Genomic DNA, 18,739 nt, shown 5'->3' on the forward strand with positions numbered 1-18,739 from the left:
ATTTATGAGGAAGTCAAAATATTTAGGAAGCCTATAATCCTGTAAGCCTTAATGTGGTATAAAAACAACAAATAAATGCAAAGTGTTACTGTTATCCATGCCTGCCTGATCAATGGTTTTCACATATTGATCTATAAATGGAGCTGACAGTCTGTGTTGGCTGCACATTTTCCAAGCGGCGCTATTTTTTCACAAAACCAATACGGGCAATTACCTTTGTTTGAGATGCCAAGTCTTATCAATTCAAAGTGATTTAGTGTCATTTTAATTAAATATCAGGATCCACTTCAGGACAATTTATACAAACAAAGCCTCAAACCTAACTATAAGCTTGATTTGAAGTAAACATGGACAAGTCATATAGTCTCATAACATTTCTCAAAAACTCGACTGAACAGAAGGCTTATATTTTTAGTAGCAATTTTTATGTCTGCCTTTTTGGCTAGCCACAACTTTGGCAAGTATCCTATAATCACAGAAGTAAGAAACAAAGAAAGTTGTTTCCTCTTTTTTCCTATAATAGATTTAAAAGGAACATGAACGAGCCCAGACTGTTAACAGAAGCAAAAGGAATCTTACGTGTTAATGTTTAGCAATGGTTCAAGCTAAGTCTTTATCTGAACACTAATAGAAAGATATTTCCCTGTCCATAATGGCCATGAATGAATTAATGCACTTATGTGGGGTTTACAAGATGGAAATGGTAAATATTCATACATGTTGCTGCTTAAGCCACCAGCATTAAATACCGAAACTACTCCTGCCTGCAAATCCTATGCCTGCAGTTTCCTGACTTCAACTATTCAAACTCTTCATTAATATCTATTCTAAAATGTCTACTAGGTTGGAGGATCGCTCTTATAAAAAACATCAATGCCACATTAATGCAACAACCTTTTGCATTAGCTATTTGCTGGATTGCATGCTAGCCTTTTTAGCCTTTAAAAAGCCACACTTCACTTGCCCCATTTACACTCACTAAGCTTTCTGCTTCTGTGGGTAGCACATTCTGATATATCAATAGCAGTCCACCTTTAAGAGGGCTCGCTCCAGTACTGAGGGTGAGACAGCAAACCACTGAGACCAAAGAACATTCCTTCCCCACCAAGCAGAGATCTCCAGATCTTGCTCACAGACAGGCAATTTTCTTGCTAACCATGTCCTCCCATGTCCAAATTTCCTCCCTCACCAATATTCCCCAAGTACTAAAGTGACCTCTTTGAATTTTGAAAAGGCATCGATCTTATAAACCACATAAAAATGATTATTTGGTGTTTAAGGAAAATGATGCATACCACCCAATAAAATAGTAATGGAGTATCGATACCTGGTCACTGAAAAGCTTCCCTGCAGCACTTAGGTAATCAAAACTTTTAATTTAACAAGTAAATTCACCTACGTTTGCAGGGCTTAGGGTTGAATTAATGTTCATATTGACATTTCAAACTTTTGCTCCTAGATTTAAACACCAACAAATAGGCTCTTATCAGGTATATAGGAGAAGTTTATATTGTGTTCTGAGCTCACAGTTGTATTGAACATACTTACAATTGAACAAAATAAAGAAGATGAATTTGTGAACTAATGACAAAATTATATAATTGATTTGACCCTAGAACCTTTGATTACTTTTTGTAATAAGTTAAATTGTTATGAACATAAGGTCAGATTCTTGTGTTATTATGTACTCTAATAAGTCCATATTTGCATAATTGTCATGCCAGTGTACATATATACATATATACCATGCATATTAAATAGGGTGCACATATATATACACCATGCATACTAAATAGAATGCATAAGACATATATATATATAGTTTCTAAGTATTCTTAATTTTTTCTGTACAGATTAAATGTACAGAAAACATATGCACACATTTTTATTATACATTTTCTCCTATTTCTCCTAAGTTCAAAATACCCCCCCTTGACCTCACTCCAACCTTCAACTTCTGAAAGATCAAGTTCTTAGTTAGCTTGAGCAGATATCTTTAACAGGCTTGTTTGAATAAATATGCCCAAATACTTTACATTCTGTCAGTATCTAGTCAGAAAATTGTGCATGGAAAAAAAGAGATGAAAAGAACTGAGACAGAAAGAAAATTAGTGCCATGGCAAGCTTTCAATACAGTATCTCAGCCAAGTTTTCTCGGTGAAATGACATATCCTCACTGAAATACCCTTTTTATATAATTATGCACTGAGCTCACATCACCCAAAGTAACTTACTTTTGTTCCTTATCAAGGAATACATATTGCCCAGGCTAAGAATGAGGAAACAAAAGCTGGGATAATTATGGCGGATTTAACTTTGGAAAACTCTTATTCTCCAGCAGTCCCGCATACAAACCCCCAAACTAAAGTTATGTAACAAGGTAATATCAACAATGAGAAACTGCATGATAAAATCCTGCCCAAAAGTGAAAAATGCTAATTTTGTCTCATTTAGCAGCTGGATACAGAAATGCTCATTAGTTTTAAGAGGGTTAATCCTTTTAACTTTTGCATATTGATATGCCAATTATGCCTAATTGTACAAGAGGCATCAGTCAAGGTAATAGTGCATAAACACATGAAAGTTATTAAGTACATCCCAACATGTAATAAAGTAGGTGTTAATTGGTAGCTGAGTTCTGCGGGCTATTGAGGTGGATAATTCATTGAGAGATGGATCACTTGTAATTTCTCTCCATAATTCCTTTTGCAGTCTCACGCTGTGATGTTTTCATGCTTGTCAAAAACAACTGCGGCATAGTGCCTTTTGTTAAACACAGCCAATAAAATATGTTAGGCATCATTAAATATACTTAACTTTTAAACTTCTTCAAAGGTACAGTTCTTACTGATAATACATTATAGAGATTCCAATAATTTACTCTAACCACTGCCTCAAGTTCATAGTTGAGGAACATTTTAGCTGGTTCAAAAGCAGAGTCGGGCTGGCAGTGTTGTGCCTCCCTGCAGACAATACTTTTAAATGAGAAATAAATAAAGAAAAATGCATCTCTGGATACCTTATCTAAGGGTGTATTTCTCGCTCCCAAAATATAATCACTGGCTTCCTTATGCTACATTTGCCTTAATACCTGAAGAAGGAATGATTCAAATCCTGTATTTCTCAGGTGCCTGAGGTGATTGTGGGTTAATTTGGCACTTGAAATTTGAGTGAAAAACAGGGAATACATGTAATTGGTAACATGCTACTCAGCAAGTTTATCTCATTTAATAACTCAGTTAGGGAGCTGAATATTTCATAGGTCCCTGTGATATTAACGGAACACACAATTAATAGCTCACATATTTCTGCTGGGTGACTGGAAAACACAGCCTGTCCCCAGCTAAACTATTTCTCGCTTTTGCTCTCACTGTGAGAAACAACATAGATCCGGGGTCCAAAAGAGTGGCTAACATTGCATCAATAATTTTGTAACATCCTATGGCCTCAGCTGCAAGTTACCACCATTATGGAAGAAAATTAACCAGAGGAGACTCATCGCAATCAGTGTGTTTAGTGGCTCAGGATGCGTGCAGGGGCAGGGACACAATTGGCAGTAGAGTTCATCTCTAACTATTTTATTTCAAATCTTCCTAATGACACATTATCGAAACAAAATGGCTTCCTCTCCAAACCTTAAATTGCCATACCATTTCAATCGTTTCAGCTCATTCCAAATCAGTCCTAATTTCCAATATCATATATCGCTGAGATAATTTTAAGAAAGAAATTGTCACGTTTTTGTGGGTTTTTTTCCCCAAAGACTTTTTTCTCGTCTCGGTTTATTCTTAGCTAATTTTAGCCTCTGGCTTTTCAAAGTGATGTACTGTATTTGGAAGTACAAACACCACATGCTAGCATAACCTCATTATTTTTATGACACTGAAGCATGATAGTGGAGACCCTTAAAATGAGGCAAAGGTGCTCTTCAGTCTAGCTAGCTCCAAATCCACTTTATCACTCTGGATTAAGCTCATCCCTTCTCTTGCAACTGGGGACATTAGTATGACTATAAGTAGGCAAGATAAAATACATTATAAAATCAGTTTTCTCATGCACATTAGGAAAACAAATAAAACAAGGCTAATTTATGTTGTTGTTGTTTTTTACACAAAATTCTGTGTTAGGGAACTTGGTTGTTAAGGATATTGACTTACAGGTTCAGTGACCTTCCCAACATCGGTGAGGATCATGGATTTACTTTGGCTCAGTCTATCATGGTGACTGTTGGCATTTTTGATTCTCATCTGCACAGCTCCAGTGCCTTGGCAGGTGGAAATCAGTGTTTCTACGGAAGTATCTGAATTTGTAGATTTCTGCATATTACAGTGTTATCCCTGAGAAAATATAAAAACATTATATTATTCTCTAAAAACTCTTGGTGGAGTGCACATTCCTATTAGCCAATAAGGTACAAAAATGAAATATAAAGTCTTTACTTTTCTGAGTAGTAAATAAAAAGTTCATTTCTTTGCAACTGTTTCAGTCAATTAAATTACTGGACAATGCTGCACATGCCAGAGGACTTCAAAGTGCACAGGCAACATGCCCATACTCTGTGCAATTTCTAATTCCATTAAAAAACAAATGGCGCCCTAACCGGTTTGGCTCAGTGGATAGAGCGTCGGCCTACGTACTGAAAGGTCCCAGGTTCAATTCCGGCCAAGGGCATGTACCTTGGTTGCAGGCACATCCCCAGTAGGGGGTGTGCAGGAGGCAGCTGATCGATGTTCCTCTCTCATCGATGTTTCTAACTCTCTATCCCTCTCCCTTCCTCTCTGTGAAAAATCAATAAAATATATTTAAAAAAAAATGGCAATATCATACAATGTTCCTTATATTTCATGATGTTGTTATCTAGTCATCTTTAGGTTATATTATTTTTGTATTCACATTTTCATCTGTTACCCACTCCACTTCCACACATGACCACCAACACTGCTTTTTGGTGAACAAAAAACTATGTCAATAAAGTCAACTTTAAGTAAATAGAATTGTCATTACAGCAAACCACCCTGGTCCCAATGACTATCAAATATGTTGGCTTGATCTTATTAGCATGGTACTTAGCCTCAGTCCCCCCCGCCCCCCACCCAACCACACACACGTATAATATCCACAAGGGGCATTAAAATTCTTATGTCCATCACCATCTGCCAACTGAACTAGATTTAGTAGCTTAGTTGGACATAATATTTACAAAGAATGTGAAGAAAGAGAAAATTAACACCATTTATTTATTTATGCATTTATTTATGTATGTATTTATTTATATTTGCATAGACAAAATTTGACCAGGCAGGAAAATTGAATGTGGGCACATTTAAAGGAGTAGCAGTGAAGAAATAATAATTTGGAAAAAGAAAACAAAGAGAACTGAATGAACTTTGGTAGCAGCAATGGGTGGGTTAGAAGGGCTTTAGTTACTTCCTCAAATCCATAATTATTTTCAACTGCTCCTCTCCATAAGCACCACAAGTTAACATATCATCTCATTTAATATAGAACTTTTACAATGCAAACACAGCTTTTAAGCTTCTAGAAACAGATCCTGGCCTGATTGTTGTCTCCACATTCCGCCTAGGTAGACATTCCATAGCTAGCGTGGGCCTATGTGTAAACAACAGAACACTTTGTCACCAGTTATAGAAGCCAATAAATTCCAAAAGAAGGATGAAATTTTAAGAAGCAACTATATTGGTAGCCCTATGTCTTCGGAGCAGACAATGGGGCTTGAATTATGGTAATGTTTAAGAGGACACTAAAATAACTAGAAAAGAATGAAAGCATTTCAATAGGAGGAAAGTGTCACCTCATAACTGACACCACTAAGGCAATTGAGTGTCGGGCAATGTGTTCGGTGGTTTAATCCTTGTAAAACCTATGAGACAGACATTAAACACATGTTTATAGAGGAGAATACTAAGAGTCAGAGAGACTAGTCATTTTTCCAAGGACACTGTACAGAAAGAATTAAGGAGTATGCATTTTATTCTCAAAAAAAAGACCCAGATAACTATCAACAGATTAATAGATGGACAAATTCTAAATTGATGCATACAACTACATGGATAAATTACAAATTCAATGTGCTGAATGAAAGAAGCCAGGCAAAAAAAAAAAAATAAAAGTACTTATTGGGTGCTTATGATTTCACTTACATAATGTTCTAGAAAATTCAAACAGTGGCAGAAAGATGATCAGTGATTATCTAGGGATGGGATGGGGAGAGAAGTGGATCATACTGGATACAAGGAATCTTTGGGAGTAATAGATATGTTTGTTATCTATGATTTAGATGATGGTTGAACAGTAGTAGTCTACATATTTTAAAAGTAATCAAACTGTACACTTTCAGTATTTGCACTATACTGTACTTCAGTTATACCTCACAAAGTTGTTTGTAGAAATGCTGTTTTAAGAATTTCTTCACAGATGGTTGCTCATATTTTCATTTTTATGTTTCTACATTAGTTATGTATTATAAAATTTATTTAATTAAGAATAAAATTTCATTGCCGAAACCGGTTTGGCTCAGTGGATAGAGCGTCGGCATGCGGACTAAAAGGTCCCAGGTTCGATTCCGGTCAAGGGCATGTACCTGGGTTGCAGGCACATCCCCAGTAGGAGATGTGCAGGAGGCAGCTGATCGATGTTTCTCTCTCATCGATGTTTCTAACTCTCTATCTCTCTCCCTTCCTCTCTGTAAAAAATCAATAAAATATATTTTAAAAAAAAGAATAAAATTTCACTTTTAATAAGATTTAAAACATAATTTGAATAAGAATATTTTGTCCCCCTATTTCATCCTATCTAATAAAAGAGTAATATGCAAATTGACCATCACTCCAACACACAAGATGGCCACCCCCATGTGGACATAAGATGGCCTGAAAGGGAGGGCAGTTGGGGGTGGGGGGAATCAGGCCTGCAGGGGAGGGTAGCTGGGGGAAACCAGGCCTCCAGGGGAGGGCAATTAGGGGTGACCACGCCAGCAGAGGAGGGCAGTTGGAGGTGACCAGCCTGGCAGGGGAGGGAAGTTAGGGACAATCACACTGACAGGGGAGCAGTTAGGCATCGATCAGGCTGGCAGGGGAGTGGTTAGGGGATGATCAGGCAGGCAGGCAGGTGAGAGGTTGGGAGCCAGCAGTCCTTGATTATGAGAGGGATGTCCCAGATTGGAGAGGGTGCAGTCTGGGCTGAGGGACACACACCCCTGCACGAATTTCATGCACCGGGCCTCTAGTAGAAATATAATCATTACTTTGATAAAAGAGTTTTAAGATATATCAAATCTGGCCACTAATGTAGGCATAAAGGATCTTACTTCTATATCTAACTAGAGTAAGATATAGATTAATATATGTGTGTGTGTGTGTGTATCCTATATAATAAAGAGGTAATATTCAAATTGACTGTCACGCCCTTGCACAAGATGGCTACCCCCATGTAGTCAAAGATGGCCACCCCCTTGTGAACACAAGATGGCTGCCACAAGACGGCCAGCAGGGGAGGGCAGTTAGGGGTGACCAGGCCAGCAGGGGAGGGCAGTTAGGGGCAACCAGGCCAGCAGGGGAGGAGGGCAGTTGGGAGCGACCAGGCCTGCAGGGGAGGGCAGTTGGAGGGGACCAGGCCAGCAGGGGAGGGCAGTTGGGGGTGACCAGGCCTGCAGGAAAGGCAGTTTGGGGTGACCAGGCTGGCAAGGGAGGGCAGTTAGGGGTGACTGGGCCAGCAGGAGAGGGCAGTTGGGAGCAACCCGGCTGTCAGGGGAGGGCAGTTAGGGGAAATCGGGCTGGCAGAGGAGTGGTTAGTGGGTGATAAGGCTGGCAGGCAAAAGGGGTTAGGGGCAATCAGGCAGATGAGCGGTTGGGAGCCAGCAGTCCTGGATTGCGAGAGGGATCCCAGATTGGAGAGGGTGCAGGCTGGGCCAAGGGATACCCCACCCATTCATGAATTTTGTGAACTGGGCCTCTAATGTGTGTGTGTGTGTGTGTGTGTGTGTGTGTGTGTGTGTGTATCTTTTCTTTTAAAAAGTAAATGCATGTGATATAAATAGTTATTTCTCATATATCCCAGTACATAATATATTTTTTATTTTATTCTGTCTGTGATTTATTATTGAGCCCATTAGTGTTTCTTAGCAGCAAATCTATGAATTTTTGACATTTATGAAAATGCTAATACCAAAAGCATGATTTTTTTTCAGTGTATATTTTAGTGAATCGAAATAAGAATGAATGAAGGCATGAAAATCTAGAAATTGCCTTTGTAATGGAGACCTTGGGTTCATGGTAGATTGGGTACATAAAAAATGCCCTCATGACTTTAGAAGCACTGTTTCTAATGGACACCTTTGCGATCTTGTACATGTCAATGGACCTCTGTTTCATCATTGGAGAAAATGGTAGTGAGGGGGCAGGGGCAGCTAAGAGGACTGCTGTGACCTGCTGGGTCCATTTCTTTTTTTAAAATATATTTTTACTGATTTCAGAAAGGAAGAGAGAGATAGAAACACCAATGAGGAGAGAGAATCATTGATTAGCTGCCTCCTGTATGGCCCCTACTGGGAATTGAGCCCAAAACCTTGGCATATGCCCTGTCTAGGAATTTAAATGTGACCTCCTGGTTCCTGGGTCAATGCTCAACCACGGAGAAGCACGGGCTGGGCTGTAGGATCCTTTTCACTTCTGAAACTGATGTGCTTAAAGTCTGGGAGCTCAAGAAGTATTACTACAGATTTACACAGCACAGTAGTTTTAGGTAGATAAGCAACAATGTGAATGGTTTGGTGTGAATTGATGCCCAAGGATTTGAGTGGGGGGAAATCTATGATTAAACATATAAATTTTTCTAGAAAAATCTGGGTTCTCCTCTGAGTGCATTCAAGTCTTGAGCTTCCATATTACTCATTAGATTCAAACTCCAAGGACGGTGTGTTTATAATACTGGTGAGGAAATCACTCAGGGCAACGGCACTTTCTTCTGACCAAGAGCATGAAGCCACTGTATTTACATAGCCCGGCCATGTTCCATTTATAGGACATGCTGCTTCCTCAAAGTCTGCAAAAATTTCATTGTCAAATCAACATTTGCATTCTTGTATTGATTTCACAACCAACTCCTAATTTGCCTAGTGATGTGCTGCTGTTAAAGGGCTGGGCTACTTAAAAAGCCTCTTATCTGGCTTCCCCACATGTTTTCCTGGGGACAGACTACAGGAAACATTTTTAAAAATCTTCTTTCTTTAGATCTTTCTGTTTGGCTGATTCCTCCCCTACTACAATGTTTGTGTCATTTTTCTTACCCCATTCTCTCCTCTAGCTTCACTCCCTTTCCTTCTGAACCATCCTTACATTTGATTGGCATCCCCCTGCACTCCATTTGTTCTCTATTCAGCTTTCCTGTATTTTGTTCTACAATGGCAGTAACTTCATATTATTTTATAATTGTTCTCATATTTGTAAATAATTTTGCAGAACATTACTACATTGCTCAGGGAAGAATAAAGAAAAAACACGAAGTCTCTTGTCAAAGATTCCTACGAGCAGAATATAAATTATCCATTAAACATTTATTGAGATTCTCTTAAGTGGCAAGCACTATAGTAGAGATTGGATATACTCTTTTTTCTAATGAAGTGTCTTACAGTCTGTCAGGGTGATAGAGCAATCATATGTAATTAAATGAGAATAGAGTTGTGACCAGGTAGATAGAAGAGCAATGGCATTAAACTCAGGTGGAACTAGGAAATGCTCAGACAGAAGCTGCTGTCTGCATAATAGATGAGTCAGTGCTCAAGCTAAGTCAGAGCAGGTTGGGCATTTCAGGCAAGGGGCTCAGTGATGCAAAGGTATGCAAATAACTGTGAGATTATAAGGCAGATATTGAAATGTGTTATGAAGAAAAAACAGAGTGCCAAGAAAGTTCAAGGAAAAGACAAATGATGGATTTTATTTTTTTAAAAGCATTTATCCTCAGTGTGTGTGATTGTGATCATCTTGCTTGCCTCTCATCCGGCTGAAGGACTGACTGAAAACCCCATCCCTTCTAACTCAACCAGTGGTGTAAGGGGCTGATAATCTAGACCAGTGGTTGGCAAACTTATTAGTCAACAGAGCCAAATATCAACAGTACAATGATTGAAATTTCTTTTGAGAGCCAAATTTTTTAAACTTAAACTATATAGATAGGTGCATTGTTATTAACTTAATTAGGGTACTCCTAAGGCTTAGGAAGAGCCACACTTAAGGGGCCAAAGAGCCACATGTGGCTCACGAGCAGCAGTTTGCCAACCACTGTTAGACTCTGAGGGAGAGAATGTGGGAAGAGGGCTTTCCTTGGCATAATGCACAAAGTTCTTGTTTGGGCGATCTGAGCACAAGACAGACAGAAGCAGTCCCCCCACCCCACCCCCAGGACTGTGGTAGGGGCAGGAGGAAGGAGGGAGGACACAGGAGGAAGGAAACCTGATGGACTGAAATGACAGCTGTGCTAGTGGCTGTGGAACTTATAACTGCTGTACTTGTGGGTTAAGAGATGATTTATTGTCTTCCCTGTTAGGAACTTCTCATTCTAAGCGGTTAAGGCTGTTTCTAGTTCAAATTTTGCAAGTTCTATTTGGATCCCACTTGCAGCCCTTTCTTTTTGCCATCTTTCAATTTCTCCTATCCCCTTTACCCACCTCCTAACACTCCTTCCTTCCTCTCCCAGGCACCTATGATTCCTTTCATGTTTTATAGGCCAAAGTCCTTACTGCAGCAACTACTCAGGCCTCCTCTCATCCACAGAGTCAACACTTCTGATATTCCATCACCCATGCTTTCTTAAAAAGTCCTTGAAACATACCCATTTGCTCCATGAATCACTTAGATGTATCTTAGAGGGGAATGATGAAACCAATCAACACAATGTCAGACTTCCCCTTCACTTCCTGGGGTCGCATTTCCCTGAATCTCAACTGGAATCTCTTCTGATTCTGTGGGGAAAATACCTTGCAGGTGAAGAGCTTTGATTAGCCAACTCCACATATGACCTTAAGTAAACTTAGGAGGGAGGTTGCATTGTGACTTGAGATAGGATGTTAATTAGCATTGCATTCTACTAAGTGGTGCCCCTGGAGTTGTGCAATATGATGGCCCTGCCTTGGTGGTCTTAATTTTGAGTCTTTATGAAAGCAGTTTCAAGAACAAACTCCATTATGATGCCTTCCCAACCTCAAATCAAAAGAAGCCCTCCCATCCCAGGGTCCATCCTGACTAAGCTGCCAGCATCGAGGAGTGGATGTGCTTCCAGAAACGCATGTTTCAAGTTCAGGATGTATTCAGAAAGACCATGAAGAGCTCCAATGTGTGAGTCTTTCTGTGTTATTATTCCAGGCATATTCACAAAGTTTTGAAATCAGATTCTGTTATTCCACCCAGGTTTTTATTCTTCAATGACCTTCAACTTCCTAGACTTGGTAGAATAGATTATATTATCAATATTTGTCTGTGTATTTCTATGCAACTTAGTAACATCAAACATTTTGTTAATTATAAGTAATATTAACTTTAAGTTTCATGTAATATATATGTGATTTGATTCAGAATTTCCCTTGTTCTTCCTGACCATCATCATCATCAGTTTTATTAGATAAAACATTGATACATGAGGCAAAAAGAGCCTTGTTGAATGACTAATGAAAATATGAAGGAATTCGTTCATTTTGCATGTGTCTAACATATCCATTGATTTTCTAAAACTCTCCAAATAAATATTCCTGAGTTAGAAATAAAAATGTAAATCACTTAAGACTGGCTTCACGATTTTCAGACTTCCTGATTTTGTATGTACCCAGAGAAGAGCAAGAATAGCTTCTGATATTGCACTAGTTCCACTTTCCATACTGTTTTAAAAACAGGAAGCAGTGATGACAATGCACTTCGTAAGAGCCACACAAACTCTGGCTCTGCTCAACAGACTCAGTTCTGGGCTGTTCTAGGCCTGATTCTCCCACTGTCTCTGCAAATACCCAAATAGAAATGAATGTGATATTTTGTCTAATCATAATTTCATGGATGCTCTGTCAATTATTTTTTGCACTCTGTTAATTACACTAAGATGCAACCACTGGCCCTTTTGAGTTAGAAACTGAATTTTTGACATCTCCTTCCCATCAGCAGCATTAAAAGTGGAAGTATATTAAGAAAATTGTGAGCTAGGAGATATTGAATTTGCACTGTGCTATATATCTCCAGGATGCAGAGCAGAGAAAACTGAAGTTCAGAGATACTGAGACATTTTCCCAAGGTGCAACAGCCTGTTCAAAAGTAGTCCCAGAACAGAACTTAGAGCCTACATCCCCAAACATCCTTGTTTTAGTCAAAGACCTCCAAGTCAAGTAGAAACTGTGTAAGAAAAAAATAAGGTTACAAGAATTCCCAGGGAAATCCGACAGATCAGGGAATTAAAATGGTAATAGGACAGCCATGTTAGGTAAATCTTACTATTTAATCATTTATAAATGTCCCTGTGCTTCTTGACAAAACAATTGAGACTTAATAAATGTTTGTTGAATATATAAGTAGAAAAATATGGAAACAAGTTAATGCCAGTGGACATAGCCTAGAAAAGCATTACCCATAGGAAAATGTCTTTGCGCAAGTTTATTTCTTAATGAAAGAAAAATATGTGTTACTCACATTGGCCAGTGTTTCGAAGGGCCACATGAACTATGGATATTTCATAATCAGTTAGAAGCAGGAAAAAAGCAATGCATTTCAAATCTTCTGAGGCTAACATTAAACATACTTGGAGGTTCATATAAATTTTTGAAAATATGAAGAATACCATGTTTCCATTTTAGAATAACTCCCTTGTTTCTTTCTCATTTAAAAAATGGCATTTATCACGAACTTAGAATTTAGCAGTTAATTATCCTGACAATAGAGAATGTTTTCCTTGAGTATCAAATTTCTTTAGGTACATCATACTCTTTCTCCAAAAAGCAGGGCTCACTTGCCAGACATGAACTACCACTGAGGATTTCGTAAGGAAATCCATCTCAGAAGCAGCACTGAATGTATCCCAGGGAATTCCCATTCAGTGAGTGTTAACCAGGTGTTCACACTGTGGCAAGTGAGCTGTCTGGTCACCCTTGCCTTCAAGAGTTACCATCCCTGCTGCTTGAGCACAAGGGGAACCCTCTGTGGTGAAATGAGCCCCCTTTGTTTCCTGGAATATCTGGGAAGCGCTGTTCCTCTAGGTCTGCTAAGAGCTCATGGCAGCTCCACTGACAAACAGTACTTCTCTGAGAAATTCACTCCGATCCCTGGAAAGATCTTATGTTGATCTGTGATAGAGCACGGTCTGTTTGCTCCCGCATGGAAATGACTTGCGGCCTTGGTAGCTCCAGTAATATGTGGCACAACCTTCGTGCTACACTTTCCTGACAGGTCAGTAATTAACTTGCATTGCAATTGTTTGTCGTCTCCACCACAGCAGCCATTTACCAAAATAACATTTTAATTTCAGTTTCCTTCCAGTTCACTTTCCTTTTCTTATTTTTTTCCCCCTATGGCCTCTACATCTCTATTAAGTCTAATTTCCCCAGACCACTTCCAGATAGTGCAATAAAACTCAATTTCAAAAATGTCAAATATAATGAAAAAAGAAGATCACAGTAAAGGAATGTGACCAAAGCCACCCCCATCGGGTAACATTGCCATTCACGGGGCAGGTGTTATATAGAGGAAGTGTGATAATAAGGCTTTGCATTTATTTAACTTAAATCAGGGAATCTGGGCGATATGCCACAGTTACTGACAACGTCTGGTAAGTCAACCACATGGATAAATTGTAACACAGTCATTGTCATTGCATGTGAGCATCCTAAGTGGTGAAAAGGACAAGTAAAATATAATTCTGAGTAGAATAAATCCTGGACAAAATTGTGTAGGTAACCTTGATCTTTTCTTAGATCTTGGTATCCCATTGCCATTTCCTTCAGCCTTTTAGATTCATCCTCTTGAGAGCAAAGCAACTGATTTCACATTTGAAATTTTCACTGAGCCTCAACCCTGATGAATAGACTTGCTAGGTCTCACAGTTTCTTTAAAAATTATTAAAAACTGGAGGTTGAGTTAGATATGAGCATGCTTGTCTACAGTGGAGTCTGACGAGAGTGCAATGGAGAGTGGGATTTAGGACAACTTCAAGAGGAAGGTGGCATTTGACTTTGATATTATATGATAGATAGGACTCCAAAGCAGAGAAGGGATATGAACAGCAGTGCAGGCTAATAACACAATATTTAAGGAAAATAGGGGTGAACATCCATAACAAATGTTAGGGTGTGTGGTGAGGTGGGAAAGTTAGGAAGAAAGAATTAATTAGGGCTGTACTGGAGAACCTTGCAATTCCTATTAAAGATTTTAGTTTTGTCTTATAGACCCTGAGGAACATTGATGACTTTATTTAAGGCATAATCCCATCTCAAAAGAGACCCAAAAGAATGGATCCCAGCCCTGGCTGATCTGGCTCAGTTGGTTGGAGCATCATCCCATACACTGAAGGGTTGTGGGTCTGATTCCCTGTCAGGGCACATACCCAGGTTGCCGGCCCAATGCCTGGACGGGGTGTGTATGAGAGGCAACCAATCGATGTTATCTCTCTTCTCTCTCTCTCTCCTCTCTCTCTCTCTCTCTCTCTCTCTCTCTCTCTCTCTCTCTCTCTCTCTCTCTCTCTCTCTCTCTCTCTCTCTCTCTCTCTCCTCCCTTCTCTCTTAATAAAAAAAAGAACGGATCCCTAGACACTTAACAGTACACAGTAAGCAATGGCATTGGCATGGATGCTTTTTAGTTAACTTTAAATCAGAATCAAATTCACAGCATCTATTTGTAATCACCAATATTATGATAAGAACACACAGGTATCTGGCGGGGTGCGGGGGGATTCTCTAGAACTTTAGGAACTTTACTTTGAACTTCCAGGTACAAGTTTAATGCTTCTGGTTACCAAGCAAATAAAGAGAAAGGTAAAGACTTCACGGGAATGACAAATGAAGAATTTAAAGATGAGAGGTCCAAGGGTGCGATTGTATTTATTAAGGGCATAGGAGAAAAAATAAAATTTAGATAAGTGGAACTGCTTCTGAATTTCCCTCTGATGATCAGCTAGGAAGTAAAGATTAAAAAGCAAATAAGAACACAATGTCTGCGCCATTGTAATTATGTTTAGGCAGCATAAGAAATTTTATGAAATGCCAATCTCCTTGGATACCCAGGAGAACCATAAGGGGCATAAGTAATGCAATCTTCTCTGTTTCCTCTGTCAGTTTTGACCTAATCTAGCAAGAAATGCTGAGCCATTTTCCGCCTCTTGCGTACAAGTATCAATTAAGGGAAAGCAGGGTGACTATCTTAGGGCACTGCATGATGAAATGTCACTGATGGAGAAAACTGGGCGACAGAACAAGCTGCTCAGCAGCCACCACATTAGAAACAGGCAACACAAGCAGTCTCACACTCGCTCAGATGGACTAATTCACTGATCTTCGGGAAAAGAGTATCAAGTGCGAAAAACACATTTCAACCTACAATTGCTTGTTTCCTGGGATTTCATGTTGTATAGTATTTATTTCCCAAAGGATGCTACAAAGCCCTTCATCAAGCAGATTAAATCTAATCAGGCATTGCCCTGGCTGGTGTGGCTCAGTTGGCTGAGCATTGTCCTATACACCAAAAGGTTGCCAGTTTGATTCCCAGTCAGGGCACAAACTCAGGTTGCAGGTTCAATCCCCCATTGGGGATGGAGCAGGAGGCAATCGCTTGATGTTTCTCTCTTTCCCTCTCCCTTCCTCTCTAAAATGAAGAAAAACATATTTTTAAAAATATCTAATCACCCATCAATTGCGGTACACCAGGCTTTCTCTATCTCTATTGTGGCCTGCCCATGTTAAAATATGGAGAAGCTGCATATTGCATAATTAGTGCTCAACATTAATGAACAGAAGTCAGTAACTGACAGTAGTCAAATATGGCTGACATTTGTTTTATTTAGCAAGTTTGTTATTGTATCCAATTAGTCTTTCCCTAATGCTCATGGTTTCAAACTCTGAATTTACTGGATTGGATTTCAGTGCCAAAAGGACATGTCTTAAATTGGGACAGTAATATCATAGTCCATTTTTGTGACAATGGCAATACCATTAAAACGTTAAAATATTTCACAACATCTCCTTTAGTGCATTTAAAAATCAGTTTCTCTCCCACTCAATTATGTATGCAAGAAAATACATTTTAAATAGTTTTGTGTGTGTGTGTGTGTGTGTGTGTGTGTGTGTGTGTGTGTGTGAATGTCTGTGTTTGTGTAATCTGTGAGGAGCATTACTCAGAAGTCCCCATCTACAGATTGTTATCAACTAGGTGGTATGTTACTAAGTGTCAGTTCTGAATGCCCGGTATTATTCAGAGGAAGTTCAATTACCCACAAGGGAGATTGGCCTAGAGAGGTGGGGCTTCAATCCTAGCAAGGGAATGGGGCAATGCATGAGTCAGTTGCCAGTAGAGAAAGTTATAGATAGGGACAAAGCAAATGCCTGATGATGAAGGCATGACTTGCTGAGGTACTGGGATTTGTAATTAAAGGGGAACACACTTGATATTTGTATCACAAGTGCAGACCAAAAGCCATGATCACTTTTTATAATTTATTATCAAACTCACAGAACTTCATCCCATGGGAATTAGTTCAAAATTATTTGCAATAAGCTGAGATTTATTCTGGGAATTCAGGTCAGAAATAACTCATCTTCCACTGAAAATGAGCAAATGGCTCTAGTAGTGAGGAAAAAGAAGCCTGTAGAGCAGTGATCTGCAAGGATCAGTGTGAGGAGCTTCATAAACAGGCAGGTTCCACTGTACCTTCCAAATACATGTCCACTCAGCAAGACTGAAGAGGGGCCTGAGAAACTACAGGCATGGCCATCACCCCTGGTGACTCAGATGCATACTGGTCTTTCTTGAGAAACATGTATATAGAATTATATAAAGTTACTAGAGGCCTGGTGTATGAAAATTCATGCACTGGAGGGGAGGTACTTCAGCCTGGCCTGCCCCCTCTCACAGTTCAGGAACCCTCAGGGGCGGGAGGCGACCCAGCGATCAGAGGAAGGCAACGCCCCATCACACCTCTGCTGCTGCCACTGCCGGCAGTGCAAGCCTTGGCCGGCCCTGGTTACCTGAGCCTTGGGCGGCCCTGGGCAGCTGGGCAGCCACCATCCAAGGCTTACCTGGACCTCAGACCAGCCCTGTGCGGCTGGGCAGCTGCCATCTGAGGCTTGCCGCGCACCTGCTACCCCAGCAGGGCTGAGGGGACTGGGCACCGCCATCTTGTGGCTGTGAGTGCCACCATCTTTGAGGGCATGGCAGTCAATTAGCATATTCCCTCATTGGCTGTGGGCACCGCCATCTTTTGAGGGTGGGGCAATTAGCATATTCCCTCCTTATTGGCTGTGGGCACCACCATCTTTGTGACAGGGTGAGGGTCAATTAGCATATTCCCTCTTTATTAGATAGGATTTTTAAATTTTATATCTGCATTGTTCTAAAATTGTTACCAATTATTATACTGTCTCTTTGTTTTTAGAGCCCATTGTTACTAGATTCATATTTTTTTATATTGTTGCTCAAATTAACTTTTCTGAGAATACATTTCACTTGGGAATATGCTGGTGGTTGGGGGGAGTGGTATGGATCACAGTTGGGAATAGTGAGAAGAGGGTAGGTAGCTGAGTAGGTGGGTTTAGAGATGGATACATAGACACAGAGGTACATGAAAGTAATACTGGGAATATCTATTTGAGATTAATTTAAGTATGATGTTTAGCAATCCAGAACACACATCCAGGGTTAGTTATTGCTATAAAATAAATTCTTTCACATACAAGAAAAACCCCAAAGGATCATAAGACAAGCAATCGGGGTCTATTGTATAACTTTCAGCAAAGGTGTTTTTTGTTATTGTTTAATGTTTATATCATGAACTCTGCATGAGTAAAACAACTTCAATTTAAATACTTGCAAACAGTTATCTTCTTTGTTGAACATCAAAGGATCTTTGGTGTAAGAACAGATTCCACAAAATATTGTTGTGTTCACCCAAATTTAATCTGAAGTTTGGGGCTAGTAAGGCTTCCTTTTATGAAGCCAAGAATATCAAAATGGGAAAAATTATTTACCAGCCCACGTTATTTAAATTAAATGTTTTTGACTGCATTTATCAATCCTTCTTTGAAGATCTTTCGATATGCTACATATGTTGTATATCTTAAAAGGTACCCTTTCCTTTCTAGTTTGATTAACTAAAGGCTCTTTTTATAGTCTCTTGAAGCACTTCAGCTGCATTATAAGGAACCTCAATCCTTGAGTTGTTTGAGGACTAGATTCCCCATTTAAAGAGGTAGTGTTTTCCATGGACACAGCCAATAGAGGAGGGGAGGAGGGGATCAATAGGGGGGAGGGAAGGGGACATCTGTATTACTTTTACAATAAAGATACATTAAAATTAATAATAAAATAAATAAAAACATATTTTAAAAATAATTAAAATAAAAGTGGTGTTTTACTTCTCTTTTTTCAAAGGAGAGCTGGGGGAGTCCTCTCCCCAGGAGCTGAGATGTAGAAAAGAGGGTTAGATGCCTACCTAGTTCCAGTTAATTGAGTGTTACTATCATTTGTAGTAGTGTAGTCAAAATATTATT

General features: G+C 39.4%; 1 protein-coding gene across 1 annotated transcript in view; it reads right to left on the reverse strand.

Annotated features, from left to right (window-relative positions):
- Nucleotides 1-18,739, reverse strand: part of ARHGAP15 (Rho GTPase activating protein 15) — a 666,367-nt gene that overhangs the window by 631,311 nt on the left and 16,317 nt on the right. Inside the window, exon 2 of the mRNA XM_036320866.1 lies at nt 4,158-4,337. Coding sequence (XP_036176759.1) covers nt 4,158-4,322 — 165 coding nt within the window. The 5' untranslated portion in view covers nt 4,323-4,337. The remainder of the gene's footprint in view (nt 1-4,157; nt 4,338-18,739) is intronic.

This window comes from Myotis myotis, unplaced genomic scaffold, assembly GCF_014108235.1.
Source record: "Myotis myotis isolate mMyoMyo1 unplaced genomic scaffold, mMyoMyo1.p scaffold_m19_p_8, whole genome shotgun sequence".
Lineage (NCBI taxonomy): Eukaryota > Metazoa > Chordata > Mammalia > Chiroptera > Vespertilionidae > Myotis > Myotis myotis.